Raw genomic sequence first — 17867 nt, 5'->3', positions numbered from 1 at the left:
GTATTTGGAGAAACAGTTTTTTTTATTTTTTATTTTGTAAATGACGTGTGTGAAACAGGCTGTTCCTTCAAATATAAGGTTAAGTACAAAAAAAAAAGAAAAGGCGTAGGTGTGCACACATGCAACACACAAACCGTCTTTTGTGAGTGAATACATCTGATTGTGCCATGACGAGTAGACATCCACACACTCCCAGACTAACTTTTCCAGTTCTTCCTGGAGCTCAGTGATATCTTTGGCTGGGTTCTCCCTCCCTGCTCACCTCTCTGGAGAGCATTGGCCCTTCATCCTGTACCTCTCTGCTTCCTCCCCCAGCTGATGAAGATTTAAACACTGGCCTATTTCAGATATTATTTCCACAGTATGCTCTGTAAATCACCGGGATTAGACTGTGACCACATCAAACAGGTCGGGTTAAGAAATGAAGGGATGACGAGTCATCTCAGTGCAGACAGGAAGAAGCTTTGGATCAGTGACAGCTGAGAACGATGTGGGCTGAGCTGAGGCATAAATCAAGGCGCAGAGCTTAATTGGTGCTGATGAAGAAGAGGAAATGTGTCAGGACTTTAGTGTGTGTGTGTGTTTGTATGCGAGAGAGAAAGTGAGACTTTTAGGCAGGATTTCAGAAAGCATAAAACTGGCTTTTAGCAATTAGGAAAGGAAAAGAGAAGTTTGACGACCCCTGGCTGAGGTTTGAGCTTGCTGTCACAGACCAACCCAGTCTCACAACAAAATGTGAGACTGGTTAAACATAACATGACAACACCTTAACATTAACCCATTGTACTGTTGAGTTATTAAGGACTCTGTCATGATTTTGAGTTGAGAAATGTTACTATCAAAAGAGAACCTTAACATGGAGACAATGAGGAAAATACTTCTGGGTGAATCAGCCAATCACAAAGCTTCAAATTCTGGATTTCAATTCATCTCCGGGACGTTCTAAAATCTACATTCATCAAACAGTTACATAAAATAAGACAAATAACATTACAGCTCAGATAACTACACAACGCAAAGACAATTATTCAAACAACATGCTACTACATGGTGTTAGCGATAGCAGCAACCACCACAGCAACAATAGAAACCCTGAAAACATCTTCATAATAACTGACAAACTAAACATGATATGTATTCACTAAATGAAGATTATGGAAATAAAATGCACATTTCTCACTATCAGTGTTATCAAAATCCATTTTAATGCTGAAACTATCTTAAAATAATGCATTTTCCACTGAGAATAAAAAGAATGGCAGGCATTTTTTGTTTGAGCAGACAAAAACATGATATGGACATAGACCTATGAAAAGAATAGGCCAAAAAACAAACAAACATAGGCATCTCACAATATTAATTTTATTGTGAAACTAATACGTCTTGCACTGCGGACCAATGTTGCTATTACACATTTTGATGTGAGACTGTGTTGCACAGACAACAGAGAAGCTACAGGACTTTAGTTACAAGTACACCTACAGTCTCTATTTTATACTACAGCTGGCCCATCATTTGTGCTTACTGCACCCAAGGACATGTTCTTTGCTGCAGTAGAAGTCATCAGCAGTCCACACAATCACACTAAGCATGTGTTCTGTTGGAAAAGTTTAATTTCAAGAAGTATAAGAGGATAGAAAACTGAGAAAAGCATATGCACACTAGCTTCTTGTTTTGTGAAATAACTGATAAAGAACTTATAAATGTGAGCGCATTGAGTTTTTGAACAAAATGTAGTTGTGGTTGTCTTAAATGTCTTTTATATACTCTAGTCCAGGCAAGCAAAGTGAGTACTCCTTACATTGCCCTTTGTAGCCTAAATAAGCATATGGCTATAGGCTGAAATCACCTTATTTCCAGTTCCATCTAACTTAAAGTATTATGAACTCACTGGGAAAATATAAACTAACAGCATTTTTTAAACACAACTGACAGTTTCAGACAATCGTCAAGTTAGTATGACATGACTGCCGGGAAATACAAGCTACACTTAGAATAGACTTTGCTAATTACTTTAATGGGGCAAACACTTAATATCTTTAAATGTGAAGCATCTGTCAACATTCTTAAGATGCATAATCTTACGTCATTTTTCAGTGGTTTCAAGGGTACAAAGGAAAATCAAGAAAGCATGCACTTACTGAGTTTAACATGCAGTAAGTCCAGGGAAGCTTATGGTTCTTTAAGCCCTCTTATATTAAAAGCCTTTATTTAGTCGGATATTGGTTATTATGCTGACCGGTTTCATCCTCACAGGGTCTTCATCAGGGCAATGTTCACACCTCTAAATGGACAATAACCAACAGATACAGAGAACACAGCTATCACAATCAAAACATTATTACCATAAAAATACAATTATAAAAGAATCATCAATATGTACAATTTAAAAAGTTGTTTATAGGAAAAAAAAGTTTTTTATAAGTCTGTTTCCTCATTCAAGCCAGGATATACTTTTTATTTTAAAATCTTCCCTTTGAAGCAGTTTCTTTTACCCTCTGATTCCTTCTGCCATCAACAGACTGTCACTGCGTATTGTGAATATGTCGTACATAATTGACAAAATATCAAATGTACTTCTAGACAAACAGGCAAAATCTCATCACACGTTGTCAAAGTGATCAAATGATTCATTCCCTCTCTGTCTCCTGCACAGATGGGATGAACTGCATGAACAAGGACCACGGCTGCGCCCACATCTGTAGAGAGGCTCCAGGGAAAGGAGGAGTGTCATGCGAGTGCCGTCCTGGGTTCGAACTGGCCAAAAACCAGAAAGACTGTACATGTAGGTATCACACTGGATCTCACACACTGTTTGTTCATGCTTTGCATTTTTGCGTTATGCTTTCCGTCATCTATTAATCTTCAGTCGATTGACTTGTCACTTTCTTTTACGATTCACATGCCAGCGAGGTATTAACACTATGTTTTATAGATTTGATTTTATTGAGGTTACATACTGTTGTGATGAAGGATCTAAACTCTTCCTGTAATAAACATCTGTAATAGCAATGATGGACAAGTTCCAGTAGACCTTCAGCTGTAAAATATGAGGGTGGACATTTAATACCAGAATCATTTAAGCGTTTCAGGCCAAGCTGAAGGTGCTGAAGGATTCAGTAGAGAGAATTCACCCCCCACGCCACTCCATCCCTGTTTCTCACTCTTCACGCTGAGTGCCTGCAGCCATGGAATTTGGGCTGCTGTTTTTGAGGGGGGGAAAATAAGCTTTTAGTTACACTTTGTTTGGCAACACATCTTGTTCTCCTCTCAGACAGTCAGAGTGTAAAGATTGTGAAAGCCTCTGAAAGGCTCTAATGCGTCCCCCGCTGTAGTAATATTTCATTAGTGGCGAGGGACCGAGTGCTGTGCCGGCCTGTTGAGCATGGCGACGCAGGACGGTAGTAAATGAGTGATGAAAGAAACGGCATTTATGTCTACAACGCCTTCACACACACACACACACACGCACACACACGCACACCTTCCCTTCCCTCTACACTCATGTCCCTTCAGTCTTTCTCCATTTTCACCTCTTTCCTCCATTTTCTCTCTCGTTCTATCTCCCACTTCCTCTCCTTCTTCACTTTTTGCATCACCCTTTCTCCTCTTTTTGTTTCCTTCCAACCTTCCTCTCCCCTCGCCTTTCCTTTGTTTTAGGGTCACCAAAAGATCCAAACAAGGTTTGAAGCTGCAACGTCTTGGATAATTAGAATCATTAGAATATGAGAAGAATCAGCTTTATTTGCCAAGTATGTTTACACAAGAAGAAATTTGACTCTCGAAAAGTTCACTGAGAACTCTGGAGAAGCTCAAAGACAAATTAGGAGAATGTAAAGTTTGAGGAATTGCAAATGTCTCACAAAGTTAATGTTTGTCAAATCAACTTTTTATCAGGGCAAACTCCATCTCAACAGTTTGTGGCCAGTGAAAAAGGGCCAAAGAACTAGAGCTGATAAGGACTAAAATTCCTGAGTTCAAAGAAAAGTTCCTGCTCCTCTTCGCAATCTCCTCTTTTTCCCGTTTTCTTTGCTCCCTTTTTCTCTCCATCTTTATCCCTCCTCCTCGAGGACATTCTCTTTATCACTCTTCCGCATCTTTTCTCATCGCTCATGCTGTTCCTTTGCCTTCAAAATGCTTTTTTTTTTTTTTCTCAAGTTCTCTTTCCCTTTCTCTTTCATTTTCTGCCTTTCTTCTTAAAGTCCTTTTTCACCAGTTAAGTTAGTCCATGAACTCAGGAACATTTTTACATTACACCTACTGAGTCCCACTTTGGTTCCTGGGCTGTAGTTCCTCTGTTCATGGAGTATAAAGCACAGAATGTTTAGTGACTGCTAAAACACGAGCCCAAAGCCTTGTTCAAGCACAACATTTATAGTAATCATTCAAACAATAGAGCCTTATTCCTAACCTTACATGGAACATGATACAAAATTGTAGGTTTTTCCCGCTCACCTGTCTCTCTCTTCCACACTTTTCTTTCACCCTTTCTCTATTTAGCTCTCTCTCTCCTTCTGTCTGTCCTTTATACTCTCCCTCTTCATCTCACTCCTCTCCAACCTTGTCATATGAAGCACTATTTCCAGTCGGGCATTGTTTTGCCTCTGCGTATGTAATTTGTCTTTCCGTATCGTAAGCTGTAAGGAATTAGTGGTTATTTAGAACGTCGTGAGCCGTGTGTTACATATACCGAACAAGATGAGAGACCTGAATGTGTGTCTTGTCCTCAGTGACTTGTAACTATGGAAACGGCGGTTGCCAGCACACATGCGATGACACGGACACAGGGCCGGTGTGTGGCTGCCACCAGAAGTACGCCCTGCACTCAGACAGCAAGACCTGCATCGGTGAGTGACAACCAAGATGGCCTCCCAGGTCACAAACACACAAACCCCTGTTCTCGGCTGCTTAACGGTTTCCATACAGAAATGAAAAAATGAGGAAAAGAGTTGGGGGAGGAGGGTTGGGGTTGGAGGGGTTTAAGTTGGCAGATAGATCATCTCCCAGCTCCCCAACAGTTCTTCCCCCCCTTCCACCGGCCTCGTCTTATTTAAACACTCAACACAAAAGAAGCAGGCAGCTGTAGACAGAGAGAAACTCCACTTGAACAGAATTACAGTATATCCACATTCAGCACAGCACTCATGTAGAAATACAATCAAGACTGACAGCGTGGCGGAGCTGCAGTCCAGCTTCATCCACAATATGCACAATATCCTGCATCAATTCTCTTATTAGGCCAAACCCATCAGAACCACTACTGTTGGGTCGCCAGTCAAAAACAACATAAAGTATGAATAATTACATTATGTACTTAACTGCTATCAATCGTAGTTTTGCGCAAGCTGAAATCACATTAGCAACTAATGTGGAGTGAGCACGTATTAAATTCATTATTTTTTCTAAGCATAAGATTAAAATCATTACCCAAAATATGTCAAGGATTTCAAAACTAAACAGTAAATTGAGTTGAACATTGTTTTTTTCTGTTACTAGCTAGATGAATTACTGTGTGGGCTTTTTTGCCCTCAGCTAAGCCTCTCAGGATTATGCACAAATTCTGCATTGGGAGGACTGACATACTGGTAGAGCTGTTTCACCTTGAGAATACATTCCGAGGTGCACAATACATGGCAGAAAGTATCTTAAAGACTGGCTGGTGGGTATATACAGTAACATTGTTCATGTGTAATTACTGAACAGCCTTGAAATAATAAACATTTCTAATCATTCAAAAAAGTCAACATGTCACAACCTCCAAATTTCCCAATCAATGAGTCACCAGAGCATTCATTTTTACTATCCAATGGTTAAGAAAGAAGCAACACAATTTATTCAGAGGCTTCCTGTTGCAGATGAAACTAAAGTGCAGCAGGTTGTTCAGTAAAGCAGGATATATAGGCTGCAAACAGAAACGTCTCTCTCTGTCTCTATAGTCTCTGCCACATACTACAAGCCATATAGGGAACACACAAAAACCATGATCATTCCCAGTAGTAAGTCTTGGTGAAGTGCTAAAGGACCAATGAATGAGCTGTAATATGTTTTGAGTATTAGAGAAATCATTTAATTGGGTAGGGGAAAAACTAATGATTGACACATCTCCCTTTCTGAAAAACACATTCATCACATCAAAACTGAGTGAGCCCGGCCAGCGACTGGCATGCAGCTCTCTGTGCTGAAAAGGTCATTTGTACAGATGACTGTCAGCTGAAACATGCCTCCGCATCCTGGATCCCACCATAAAGGATATTAATTTTCATCTTGCTATTTTTCTAATCAGTAGAGGATGAATAAGGCGTTCCAGGTAAGTGGTGTTGTTCCTAACTCGGTTTCTTCCACCTCCTTTCTGCTGACATACATGTAAGAAATAATTTGTACAGCCTGGAAACAATTCTCATCACTTCTCCTTTGCTCTTGTAGCCAGGCTACTGCAGCTCGGTTTCAACCTGGATGTATTTGGGTTATATTGGCCTAAAGGGCCTGTAGTCTATGGAGCCCAGGCAGGTGGCAAGGTATTGATCATTTGTGCACAAAATTTGTAATCAGTATGAGTAAATTAGTAATTAGTGTCCTCAAATCACTTAATTTTAGTCCCTAAATGAATAGCATTCAGTTAATGTAGCAGTAGGAACTGAGGTTACAGGTTGTTGTGACAAGCTAGCAGCTAGAGCCCGACCGATATATCGGTCAGCTGATATTATCAGCCGATACCAGCCTATTACAGATATATTGCTATCGGCGTATATGTTGTCCAATATGCGCCGATATGTTTTTAAAAAAAAAAATTCTAGTTATATAGGTAGTATTTTATGTATGTTTGATCCTTAATTCAAATTTAATATATACGTACATATGTTTTTTTGTTCTATGTGTTTTTCATTTATAGTTATTTATAATTATTACATTCTCAGTGAAATTTACCGTTCCAATGCACTGATGTCATTTGATACAATAAAGTTTATTGTTAAACTGTAAAATATCTTGCCTCCATTACATATCTTTGTCACGAGTGTTTGATAGCCACATTTGAAGGATCACTGCAAAAAAATGTGTGTTTATGATTATATTCTGTATATATAAGATTATCGGCTGATAATCAATATCAGATGTATCAATATCAGAATTTTTTTGGTATTGGCATCGGCCCCAGAATTCCAGTATCAGTCGGGCCCTACTAGCAGCTGTAGTTTAGTGTGCATATGGCCTTATATTACTGAATTTGTTCACCCTTGCTAGGATTTTGCAACCCTGTTCAGTTTTGATGCTACATTGGACATTGTTTCAGCTGGCCAGCTTCAGATGATAGCTGCACCCGTGCTGCTGTGCTGTGCAAAATCAATAAAGTGGTCAGGTCATGGACAACCTAAATGGGTCACCTGGGTTTAATAAAGTTTTATGTTGGTGTCGGATAATGGAATGCAGATACGTTGAATGTTTTGGCTGGGAACAGATTTGCGTTGGAATGATTAAATTTAGGGAATAACTTGATAAATTGTGCACACAATATTTCAAACATTTTACACCTGACAGCTGCAGGGCTCAGGTAATAGCAGTAGCCAGCTAGACACTAATGCAACAACTATACTCAAAGGTCTTTTCTGAAAAGGAGTGCCTACACTTTAATGATCTAAGCATCTGCAGACAAACATATACATGTGTTTATGTAAAACAGCTCTTCTTCAGTTTGGTGCATTGGGATAGATGAGAGCAATGGTGGTTTATTAGGAGTAAGGACAATCAGTTATAGGAAACAATCCAAGATCCAGGATTTATGGGTATAAAGAGATGGAGTCAGACATCTGATAGCCAGCATTTTCTCTAATTCTGAAAATGAACCAAGACCAAACCACAGTCTGGTCTAATGTCTTATTTGGCTATTTCTTTAAGTGTTCAGAATGGATCCAAACACAAGAAAAGTTGTTCCTAGCAGCTCATTCTACACAGAAATCATCCGAGGCTGTAATCACCAAAGTTCAGTGCTGGGAAACAGAACTTGTTTAGACTCCCCTGCTGCCAGAAACTCTAACCTGGCAAAACGACAGGTCACCAAATCTCTGTCCAATTAATGAGCTGCTGGGAGTGCATGCGACTTTTGTTTACAAGTTCTGATTTGTTTGTAATTAGTCAATGTAAGCCTTAATAAGCCAAATAAAAAAAAAATCAAGTAAACTTTTCCATATGTTTTAAACCAAAGATGTGTGATTTTACCCTTTGTCACATATAAGCTTGTGAGACTATAACCACCTGCCCGACTAGAGGACACAAAGTTCTCTCATTCCTGACTGAACTGAGAAACATCTCATGTCAGTGCTGTTGGTCAAACACGCAGACACACAGTTATCTGATGTCATTGTGATGTTCTGTCCTTCCTGCTATGTTGGAACACTGGAAACACTTCTTCCTCTCTTCCTCTATCTCTCTCTCCCTCTCTCTCCCTCCATCTCTCTCTCTCTCTCTCTCTCTCTCTCTCATCCTCATAACTCGAGCAGATTGCTGTGCTGCTGATAACCCTTTTTCCTTTCCAGCTGCTCTGAAGAAGTGAAACACACATCGACAAGGAAAGTCTGCGAAGAGGAAGCAGAATGAGAACAAGCGGGAACCCTCCTCTCCCACTTTTCCCAATGTCTTGTGTCTTTTCTCTCTCTCTCTCTCTCTCTCTGCCTCTCTCTCTCTCTGTCTCTCTTCATACGAAAGAAAGGACCTCTGTGTCTGTGGTCCGAGTGTCCCAACTGCTCTATGGGCCTACCTTTAACCCTCCCACCCCCACCCTTCCTTTTACCCTTTCTATGTAGTGCTATCCCTCTGCTCCTCCTTCTTCCTCCTCCCTCCTCCTCCTCCTGCTTTCTGGTGATAGTACCTGATTGCCTGTCTTGTCTGAGCATCCATGTTAAAACCAAATCAGGTGATTAATCCTCAGTGCGCAAGAGGAAAGAGTGACTCTGGGTGGGGTGGGGGGGAGTCGTTGGCCTCATGTTAGACTTGGTGGTTTAAAAACAGACATCTCAATTGCAGCCTGATCTTAGGTAAAGCTCCCACGAAAGCAAACCTAACCCTCCTCCTCCTCCTCCTCCTCCTCCAGCTCTCTCACTACCTCTTCATCTTCCACCTCCTCCATAAGTCCCACACGAAACCGACTCACTGAAAACCAAAAACAACAAAAAATTACCTCCATGCCTCATCCCCATCCATCAGCCCCCCTTTTCTTGCTCCATACACCTTCATAGAGAGGCAGGGACTTGCAACCGCTCACCCTCGTTCACTCTTACAACATGCCATTCCTACTGCATGTGTCCACTCACATGTGCCGCATTTGTCTGCCACTGCCTCTTTCACTAATCTTTCCGTCTGTCTTCTGTTTGTCTGCTTGCCCAGCTGCATGGGAGAGCCTGCACTGCATTTGTATGGTTTCCCCTTTTTTTCTGTTTTGTTTTTGTTTCTTTCATTTTCCCTTTTTTGTACTGATGTACATTTATTTATTGTTGTTGTCGTTAGTAGCGACCCTGGTCCTTCTGCTTCCTTCCAGTGCCTTGGGTTTTTTTTTTTTTTTTTTTTTTTTACCATTCTCCTCCTAGCTGTAGTAGAGTAGAGTGGTTTAACTCTTCCCCATCCTCGTCCTGTGTAGGTCTGGCTCTCTAAAACACCCCCTCTCTATGGGCCTCCGACCACCACTTAGCCCCATAGACTCTTTTAGGAGCGAGTGGCTGGGACTCCTCTCTTCCCACCCCTCTTCTCAACCTGTCTTACACATCCACTCCTCATTCACACACACTCACACACTTGCATTTTATCTCCCTCTCCTTTTCACACACTCAACCGAGCAGACACTCAAAAGCACGCACTCTGGTATGCACAAGCTCTCGATTCCACAATCACACACACACACATTCACACAACCACATTTCACCTGTTAGCCGAGCACTAGAAAGCCTCCATTCATCCCTGAGTGTACTTCAGAGAGTCCTCCACTTTGTCCATCAAGCGCCTGAGAGGAGAGAGAGAAAGAGGTAGCGGGCCTGGGACGGGGCAATGGAAGGGACATTAATTACCCCCTCATCCAACCCCCCCCCCCCACACCTCCATAGGACTGTGTGTGTACATCAAAGGCCAGTCCTTTTGCAGCAAGTGGTGCCCATTCACAGAGAGATGCTCATTCAGGCCCTAATGACTCAGGCCCAGTGAAAGACCACCTCCCTCTCCCAGCCCCAACTCCCATCATCAAACTTACAGTCCCCCAACACTGCAGCACATGCATGCCACCTTAACTGTGATCTCAACCCCTTCCACAACCATTGCCATCGCCACCTTTCCTCCTCTTCCCCCTTCACCCTCCTCCTTGCACCCCTCAGCCCCCCCTCCTCCCACCTCCACTGCCCAGCTTCGGGAACGTGGTTTTTCCAGCGTTGACTGTTAAAGCCAGTTGTGATATGTTCCATAGACAAACAGGCAACCAGCGCTGCCCCCAGACTACCTCCTGCTTTTGTTTTTTCTCTGCATGCCCTCCCCTACACTCCCCCTTCAAACCCCATTTCTCAGTGTGTGCACCCCTCCTTCCCTCATATACCTCTCCCATTGTGGGCCATGATGGGACTGATTCTCTCTTTTTTTCTCTCTCTGTTCCTCTGATCATCATTTCTTGTCAATCATCTTGTCATTGCTCGGTTCTTGGAGCACTTCGCTCTGTTGTTTGACCCGTTGTCCCCCCCCTCCCCCTCCCCCCGCACCACCCTTGCTGCTCCCTCTTGTCGTCATCGTCACCCCCTTTTCTTTGCTTTCGTCTCTGTGCCCACATTTAAGGCAGCTTGTCTTGGAAATGTTGGACATGTATCCTCCCCTCCCTCTCTTTCTCGTCTTCCTCCTCCATCCTAACGCAAGGGAATCATTGCTGACACAGTGTGGCTGTTTGATATGGAAACATGGATATGACAGAAACTCCATCGGCGACAACAGCAACATCAACATCAGAATTAAAATTCCCCTTAACGTACATCCCAACCCCATTCCATCCCTAAAACCCCACACTTCTATCTTTTTTTAATTTACTTTTTTCCATTTGTAAGCCCTGATTCTCCTCCCTTCCCCTTACCCACCTGCCTACCTACCGCTTCATTTTGTAAGCTACACACTGATACTGATCATTTTCATTTATTTTGTTTTGTTCTTTTGATTTGCTCTGGGGGATTCATCATTTGTTTGGGGATTAACACTCTAACAGGGATTTTGGCGCTTCTTCATCGCTTCTTGCTTCTTGGCTTTGGTTTTTTGCTCAAACGCCAAGAGGGGCTGAAGGTCTGGTCATTTGGGCTTCTCATTAACCTGCTGCTCACTGTTTGTCCCCTTGTCACTTGTGTTTTAGAGAAAGATGAGGCTGCAATTGAGAGCTCTGAGTTCAATGCCACGTCAGTAGCTGATGTGGACAAGCGGGTGAAACGGCGGCTACTTATGGGTAACTCTTTTCTTCCTCTTTCTATGTGTTGCCATGGCGCTTGTGCTTGTATCCCCGACTCTACTCCTCTCCGTTCCTCCTCGTTCTCCTCTCTCTGTCTTTATTTTGTTTTAATCTTTTTTTTTTTTTAAAAAAACCTTTGGTGCCCACTGTGTCTACTCCCACAGTCACAGTTTTGTTGCAACTGTATAACGTGATGAAAAAGGAGTAAAAGAGGTCGCTGTTTTCCTTTAAACCCTTCCTCCCTAACTCTACCTACCAAACTTATGGATGGCTCTTAGGTTTTCTCAATGACTAACATTTACTTTCTTACTCCAAATGTTTTGTGTTCCATTCCCCTCATTTTTGATTAACCGTGTTACAGAACAGGATACCTTACTAGCAAAACAAACCCCCTGAAAAGGTTGTACACCCAACTTGTAGCCCCATGATTACAGAGCTACGCCATGAAAGTTTTGCGCTTTACTTTGTAGAATATTCTCAAAATCAAAATTCTCAGAAGGGGCAGTAAAGGCAAGGAAAGAAACACCAGTCCCAATGCTATCCCTTTGTGCAGGTGAAAATATCTTAGACATCACAGTCCTTGTTGAAGTCAGCATGACTGGACAACCCTGTGACCAAATGGATACTTGGTCCTTAAACCTCCTCACGTCGAAGACTTCAACTCACACGTCAGCCCTCATTTTATGAGATTTTTATCATCAGATGTGTCTTTTAGAACTAAACCAATGTCTGTTCTTTTGGTAGGTGTGAAACATGTTGCTTTTGTTTCTGGGGGCTGCATGAACAACCCTAAAGAACCCCTGGGCATCTTTTGACCACATTTTTGGCATCACTAGTCAAACCTGATCTGATCTCTTTTTCAGTTAATCTTTGCGTGTTCTATTCCTACTAAAAATACCAAGGGATGGCGATTGATGAAAATTAGTATCAAGGATTCTTCTAATTAAAAAAATATATCAGGCCACAATTTGGTTTCTGAAGGACAGCACAAAGACATTCCTTGCTTTTAGACCTTCAAACTGTCTTTCAGTGACTTAATTAATGTTTTTTGTTTTGACCTGATCAATCAGACTTACCGAAATTCAAATGGGTGATTCGATCAATTTCTGAAGTACCACTCTCATGTCCTGCTGTTTTGAATTTAACCTTTCTTTTACTTTCTATGACAGAAGTACATCAGAACTCCCTCCCAGCATCTGGTACTCTAAACCTATGTGCTTTACAGTCTGTAGTTTATTAAACTACATTCCATACATATACAAGTTTCATTTCAGCAGGTTCTGGCCAGTGTGGCTAGGAGGAAGAGTGGAGAATATGGTTTCAGGGACACTTCCTTGTCCCTGTCCTACCTGTCTGTTCTTCTCTCTCCTTTCCCAATTACCTTTTAACTGAATATTTTATTTCTCCTCACTGGCTAAACCCTGCTTCACCCCTGTTGTACCAGCATGTCAACTGTCCTGATGGCGTTCCAGTTGAGACCTGTAGTGTTCCAGGTCTATGCGATTGTATGATTGTATACAACCCACTGGGATCACATGGGAAAACCCAACTGGGGTTAAAATGAATGATCCCCTGTATGGAGGTTTTCCTGTCAAATCAGACCTTCCACGATGAGATCAGGGTCACCCACAGCAGCACCTTGAGCTACTGATGCTGCGTGTTGTTAAAGACATTTCAGACTGAAACAGAGTCTGAAGTTTGAAAGGCTCCGTGGACACCATGATATCCAGATACCCTTTGTTCCAGTTGCCTTGAATGTGCACAGATTGAAAAATTGTCTAATGGAATAAAGTTTGAAACAAAATGAAAAGTTATTCACTCGTGTCAGCCAAACGTCTGTTGAAGTTGGCTTCACCACTAAACATACAGCAAGTTGGACTGGTGTTAAATGTGAAACTTAAGGGCAGTTTGGGTGAATCCAACTGAATTTCATGAGAACTGCACATCATTCATTTGCAACTAACTAAAACAGTGTGTACAACTTTGCAATAAATTGATCTTAGTAGTAAATTTGTCAGTAGTTGTAAATTAATCTTAGTAGTAGACATTTAGTTTTACCCTCCCTTAAAAGTACAATCTCAAGCTGTATCAGTGCCATACACATGTTGAATTTAGGATGGATCGGCATGGATGAACATGCTCTAACCCTAACTCTAATAGTAGGATGCTAACTCTAATTTATTTCAATATTAACCTAACCGTAACCCTACCATGCCAGCATTGTCCGTATTTTAATGTAACGTTTAAAGTTGGAGTCAGTTTGAATATGCACGTGTGCCTCAATCATGCATATGTGCATGTGGAACACGTGCATGCGTAGGGTTGTTGAGAGCACAGAGGCCCCATCAGTGCTGCACTGGCACAGCCCGAACAGCATCAGTATGTTAGATTTGACACTGCTATCATTTTGTCTGCTTCCTCTGACACGCGGTGCTCCTGTCTCTGCCCCCACTGCCATCACACAGCGCACACAACACACTGATCAAGACAAATGGAACTGCAGCCAAGGCTCTAATGAAAAGGTGCTGCTGAGACGAGGCTAGAGACAGAGAGCAAGGCCGAAAGGAAAGAGAGGAGGGAGTGTGGGTGACTCGATGAAAAGTCATTCTGAGACATTTCATGATGTTGATAATGAATAAATATCAAAATCAGGGGCCAGGTGCTAGACACATGTGCAAAATATCAAAAGAGAGACTCAGTGGTGCTACAGTGGCTGTGGCCCTGGATTCCAAATAAACCATCACCTCAGGACAGATGGAGCTAAGCTGAGGTGTGTGTATTTGTGCATATGTGCGTATGTAGGTGTATTCATATAGCATGATTCCAGGCCAGAGCTACGTATGCTGATTGACAGCTAATTTAGGTGCCCATCAAGGCGCAAAAGGGGATCTTGTTGAGTGCTGAAAGGTGATCGTGCCCCTCTCACTTTTTTACAGCAGTGCAGCAGTTGCTGTTACTTAGCATGATGCTTTAGTATACACAGTGCACATGGTTTTCTCTCTCATGTGCTCCAGTTTTAATCAATAGAACATGTGTCCTCCTCTCATGGAAACAGCAGTTTGCAGTGGTCAGCGTTTTGGTGCAAGCAGTATGACAGACATGTGTATACTTACGGTCTTTCCTCTCATTCCTCTGACCGTCGCTGACATATCGTAATCCCTACAGATGAAGTTGCCTCTTGGTTCAGTCTGCAAAAGGAAAGTGTCTCCTTTCAATTCCAATCCTCTACAAATGGCACATCAATATCTGAAAATGTGGCCTACTCCTCTAATCATGTTGATTTCATGGTCAAAGTACCCAATAACTCTGTATAATCTAAATAGGCCTAAATACACTACAGTTAATATTGTTGAATTTCAAATTTTTGGATTGTTTGGGTGAATAAAATTTGCTAAATTAAATTAAATTCAAGTTCATCACTGTTCTAAATTCATATGCTGACTTCAAACTTGCTAACCACAGTGACACACTTGAGTGGTTTCAAGTATAGGTATGGCTGTGTTTTTCCTCATAACCTGTTTCATCTTTTTTTTTTTAAATAATCGATTAATCTAGAATGGTCAATAAAAGCATGTGAATTCTCGTTATTGACCGCATAATAAATTTCAGTGGACCCTTTTTAGATGAAGCCTCAAAGAATTGTTTGTCATTTTGTGGAATATGCTTGTCTTTCTTTTCAAGTCCATTAAATATGAAGCTACAGCCAAGAGACAGTTAGCTTAGCTTAGTTTAGCATAAAGACTGGAAGCAGAAGAAAATAACTAGCTTGGCTCTGTTCAAATGTAACATAATCTGCCTTACCAGCACCTCTACAGCTCACTGATTAACACATTCTGACACACTTGTTTGTTGGTTTTATGGGCGCTTCGTAACCAGTAACTTCCTGGAGTCGCCACCCTCAAGACTCACCACCATTCAAGACTCTAAGGAGTAACTGTGTTAATAAGTGAGCTTCGAGGTGCTGGTTGTATGATTCTATTACCTTTGGACACAGCCAAGCTAGGTGCTTACAGTTTATATGCTAAACTAAGCTAATCGTTTTTTTTCTTCTGTTTTGTTTTGTTTTTTGGGGGGTTTTTTGCTGTAGCTTCACATTTACTGCACAAATATGTGAGTGAGAGAATGATATCAACCTTCTCATCTAACTCTTGGCAATTAAGTGAATAAGCATATTTGACAATGTGGGCTACAATTCATTATGGGCATCTCTGCTGCAACAAAAATCCAAGAATATATCAGTGGTGAATGTCTAGAAAACAAGTGAAAATGTATCTTAAAAAATGACAAAACACCAGCAGTATTATTATGTTTTATTGCTTCAGTTACTGTAGCACATAATCAGAAGTTAATTTTCACTTTCTCAATTTTACCCTTGACTTAGTGAACAGTGTCTGCAGAGAATGCACCAGCTTTTGCAGGTGTGGTGACATAAAATTGCTAAACAGCACAAAACTATCCGATTAGAATCCATCATCGGTGATCCCAGTTGTCACGATATAGAAGCTACAAGCCAAAATATGCCCCAGCATTCACACACACACACACACACACACAAACCAGACTATAGGACAGAAGAAGTATGCAGGGTTAGATGGAGGGTGTAGAGGCTTGGAGAGGGGGCAGAGGGATGGGGGGGGTGAGGGGTTTGTCCAGCACATCAATCAGGCCCGGCGGTGCGTCTGTGTTCCTGCGCTCAGCCTGGCCCTGGGGCTGGGCGTGGTCTGGGGAGAGAGGGGCTCTGAGCAGGACTGTACTCACCCTCAGCTAATGATAGGGCCCACTGTACTCAGTATAAATCACTCTGACCCATAAACACCACCTCCACACACAGCAAGTCTACTCACACGCACACACACCTTTACACTCACACAAAAACTTTCATCCGCAATGATTGTATACACTTGTGCAGGCGGGCAGACCTTGAGACAATACACATTCTCACACACATACACACGTATACACACTTGACATAGACCTGAGCTGGAGTGGAGAGCGGACAGGGGTCTGCTGTTGTACCCTACAGGGCCCATCAGACAGGCTGCCTGGATGATGGAGTGCCTCTGCTTCCAGGCTTCCTTCCTCTTTGCTGTTTTTCAACAATGCAACATCTATGAAACCTCCTGCCCTCATTCTGAAAAAAACATCTCCATTTAGGACCGAGTTTGGTATTTGAAATAGTTTGCTATCCGGCCCCAGAGCTTCTCCAGAGAGAGAGAAATAGACATGAAAAGGATTGCAAATGATGAACACAGAGCTTTGGTAGATAAACACGAGGGAGCAACAAATGCAGGCTAGAAAATAGAGATTAAGGAAAGAAGCCATGAGACTGATGTTGTTTGGTGTTGCATGAAGGAACACAAACAAATCTACAAATACCTTCCTGTTTCTTGATAGAAAGCATCAGCCATCTTGGCTCCAATGTGCCTGTGACTCTGCATTCTGAAAGGGCATTATGCTAATGCCTTGACCTCTAGATGTGGATGTGTTTGCCAGCCTGAAAGGGCTTTTCCTATTTCCTCCTCACTTCACTCCGGCACACAATCTCTTGGCATTTTAATTAAATGGGAAAAGCAGCCACAAAGGAGGGAAACATCCCTGATTTACATGTTGCTGTTGTCCAGCAAAAGCCTTTCAATTCCAAAAAATGTCAACTTTTTAGGAAATAAGGAAGATAGATTTGATGTTATGTTTTGAATTTGACCAATTTCTTAACTACCAGGCCATATACTCAAAGAGTTGAAGTTTTACATAGCAGCAATAAGTAGGACTTGGATTTTCTCTGGAATTATTGAAGTCAAACCCACCAAGAGCAGAAAAGTAACTAAGTGAAACTTCCTTATTAGGTGTAGTTTTATTGTATCCCTTTCAACAAACATAAGTCAACGTCAAATTTCAGCCTCCTCAGCACTTCTCGAGGCCCATTGGGAAAGTGTGTGCTGAGCTTTGCTAAAGCAACAGCGGCTGGGCAGGTGAGCTGGAGTTACCATGAGCTCGTGTTTGTTTTGGGATCAGCTCAGGCAATATTCACAAGTCCGAGCAAACCTTATCTGCACCACGTACAAGAACATTTTTCTGGAGGAAAATATACATGCCGGTTCTGCCGAGTGCGTTCTAGACTTACAGCACTCAACCTTGCACTAACTTTATTTTTCTATCTACTTACTTTAACCCTACCTTTTTATTTGTGTTAACTGATTTCTTGTCACTTTTGGAAACAGGAGCGACCTTGGGGCCAAAGAGTTCTTCACCCTCCTCTATCAGCACAGTGTCATGTGTTTTTTTTGTCTTGCTGTAATGATACACTGCTGTCAATGATAACCCAATCCTGATTGTGACTCTCTGTGTGTATGAACACTGTATTTATCTCTGTATAAAACGTCTCTTATCATGAAAACTGGGGTGTTGTGATGTAATTTCT

At 41.8% G+C, this 17867-nt stretch overlaps 1 protein-coding gene across 3 annotated transcripts in view; it reads left to right on the top strand.

Moving 5' to 3' along the window:
* Positions 1–17867, top strand: part of scube1 (signal peptide, CUB domain, EGF-like 1) — a 123186-nt gene that overhangs the window by 68038 nt on the left and 37281 nt on the right. For 2 of the 3 annotated variants that reach the window (XM_067581060.1, XM_067581062.1), the window contains 3 exons: positions 2657–2785; positions 4731–4847; positions 11357–11446. In XM_067581060.1, coding sequence (XP_067437161.1) covers positions 2657–2785; positions 4731–4847; positions 11357–11446 — 336 coding nt within the window. The remainder of the gene's footprint in view (positions 1–2656; positions 2786–4730; positions 4848–11356; positions 11447–17867) is intronic. The other variant, XM_067581061.1, reaches the window with a different exon arrangement.

This window comes from Thunnus thynnus, chromosome 23 (assembly GCF_963924715.1).
Source record: "Thunnus thynnus chromosome 23, fThuThy2.1, whole genome shotgun sequence".
NCBI classification, from domain to species: domain Eukaryota; kingdom Metazoa; phylum Chordata; class Actinopteri; order Scombriformes; family Scombridae; genus Thunnus; species Thunnus thynnus.
This window is presented reverse-complemented; position numbering and strand designations above follow the sequence as displayed.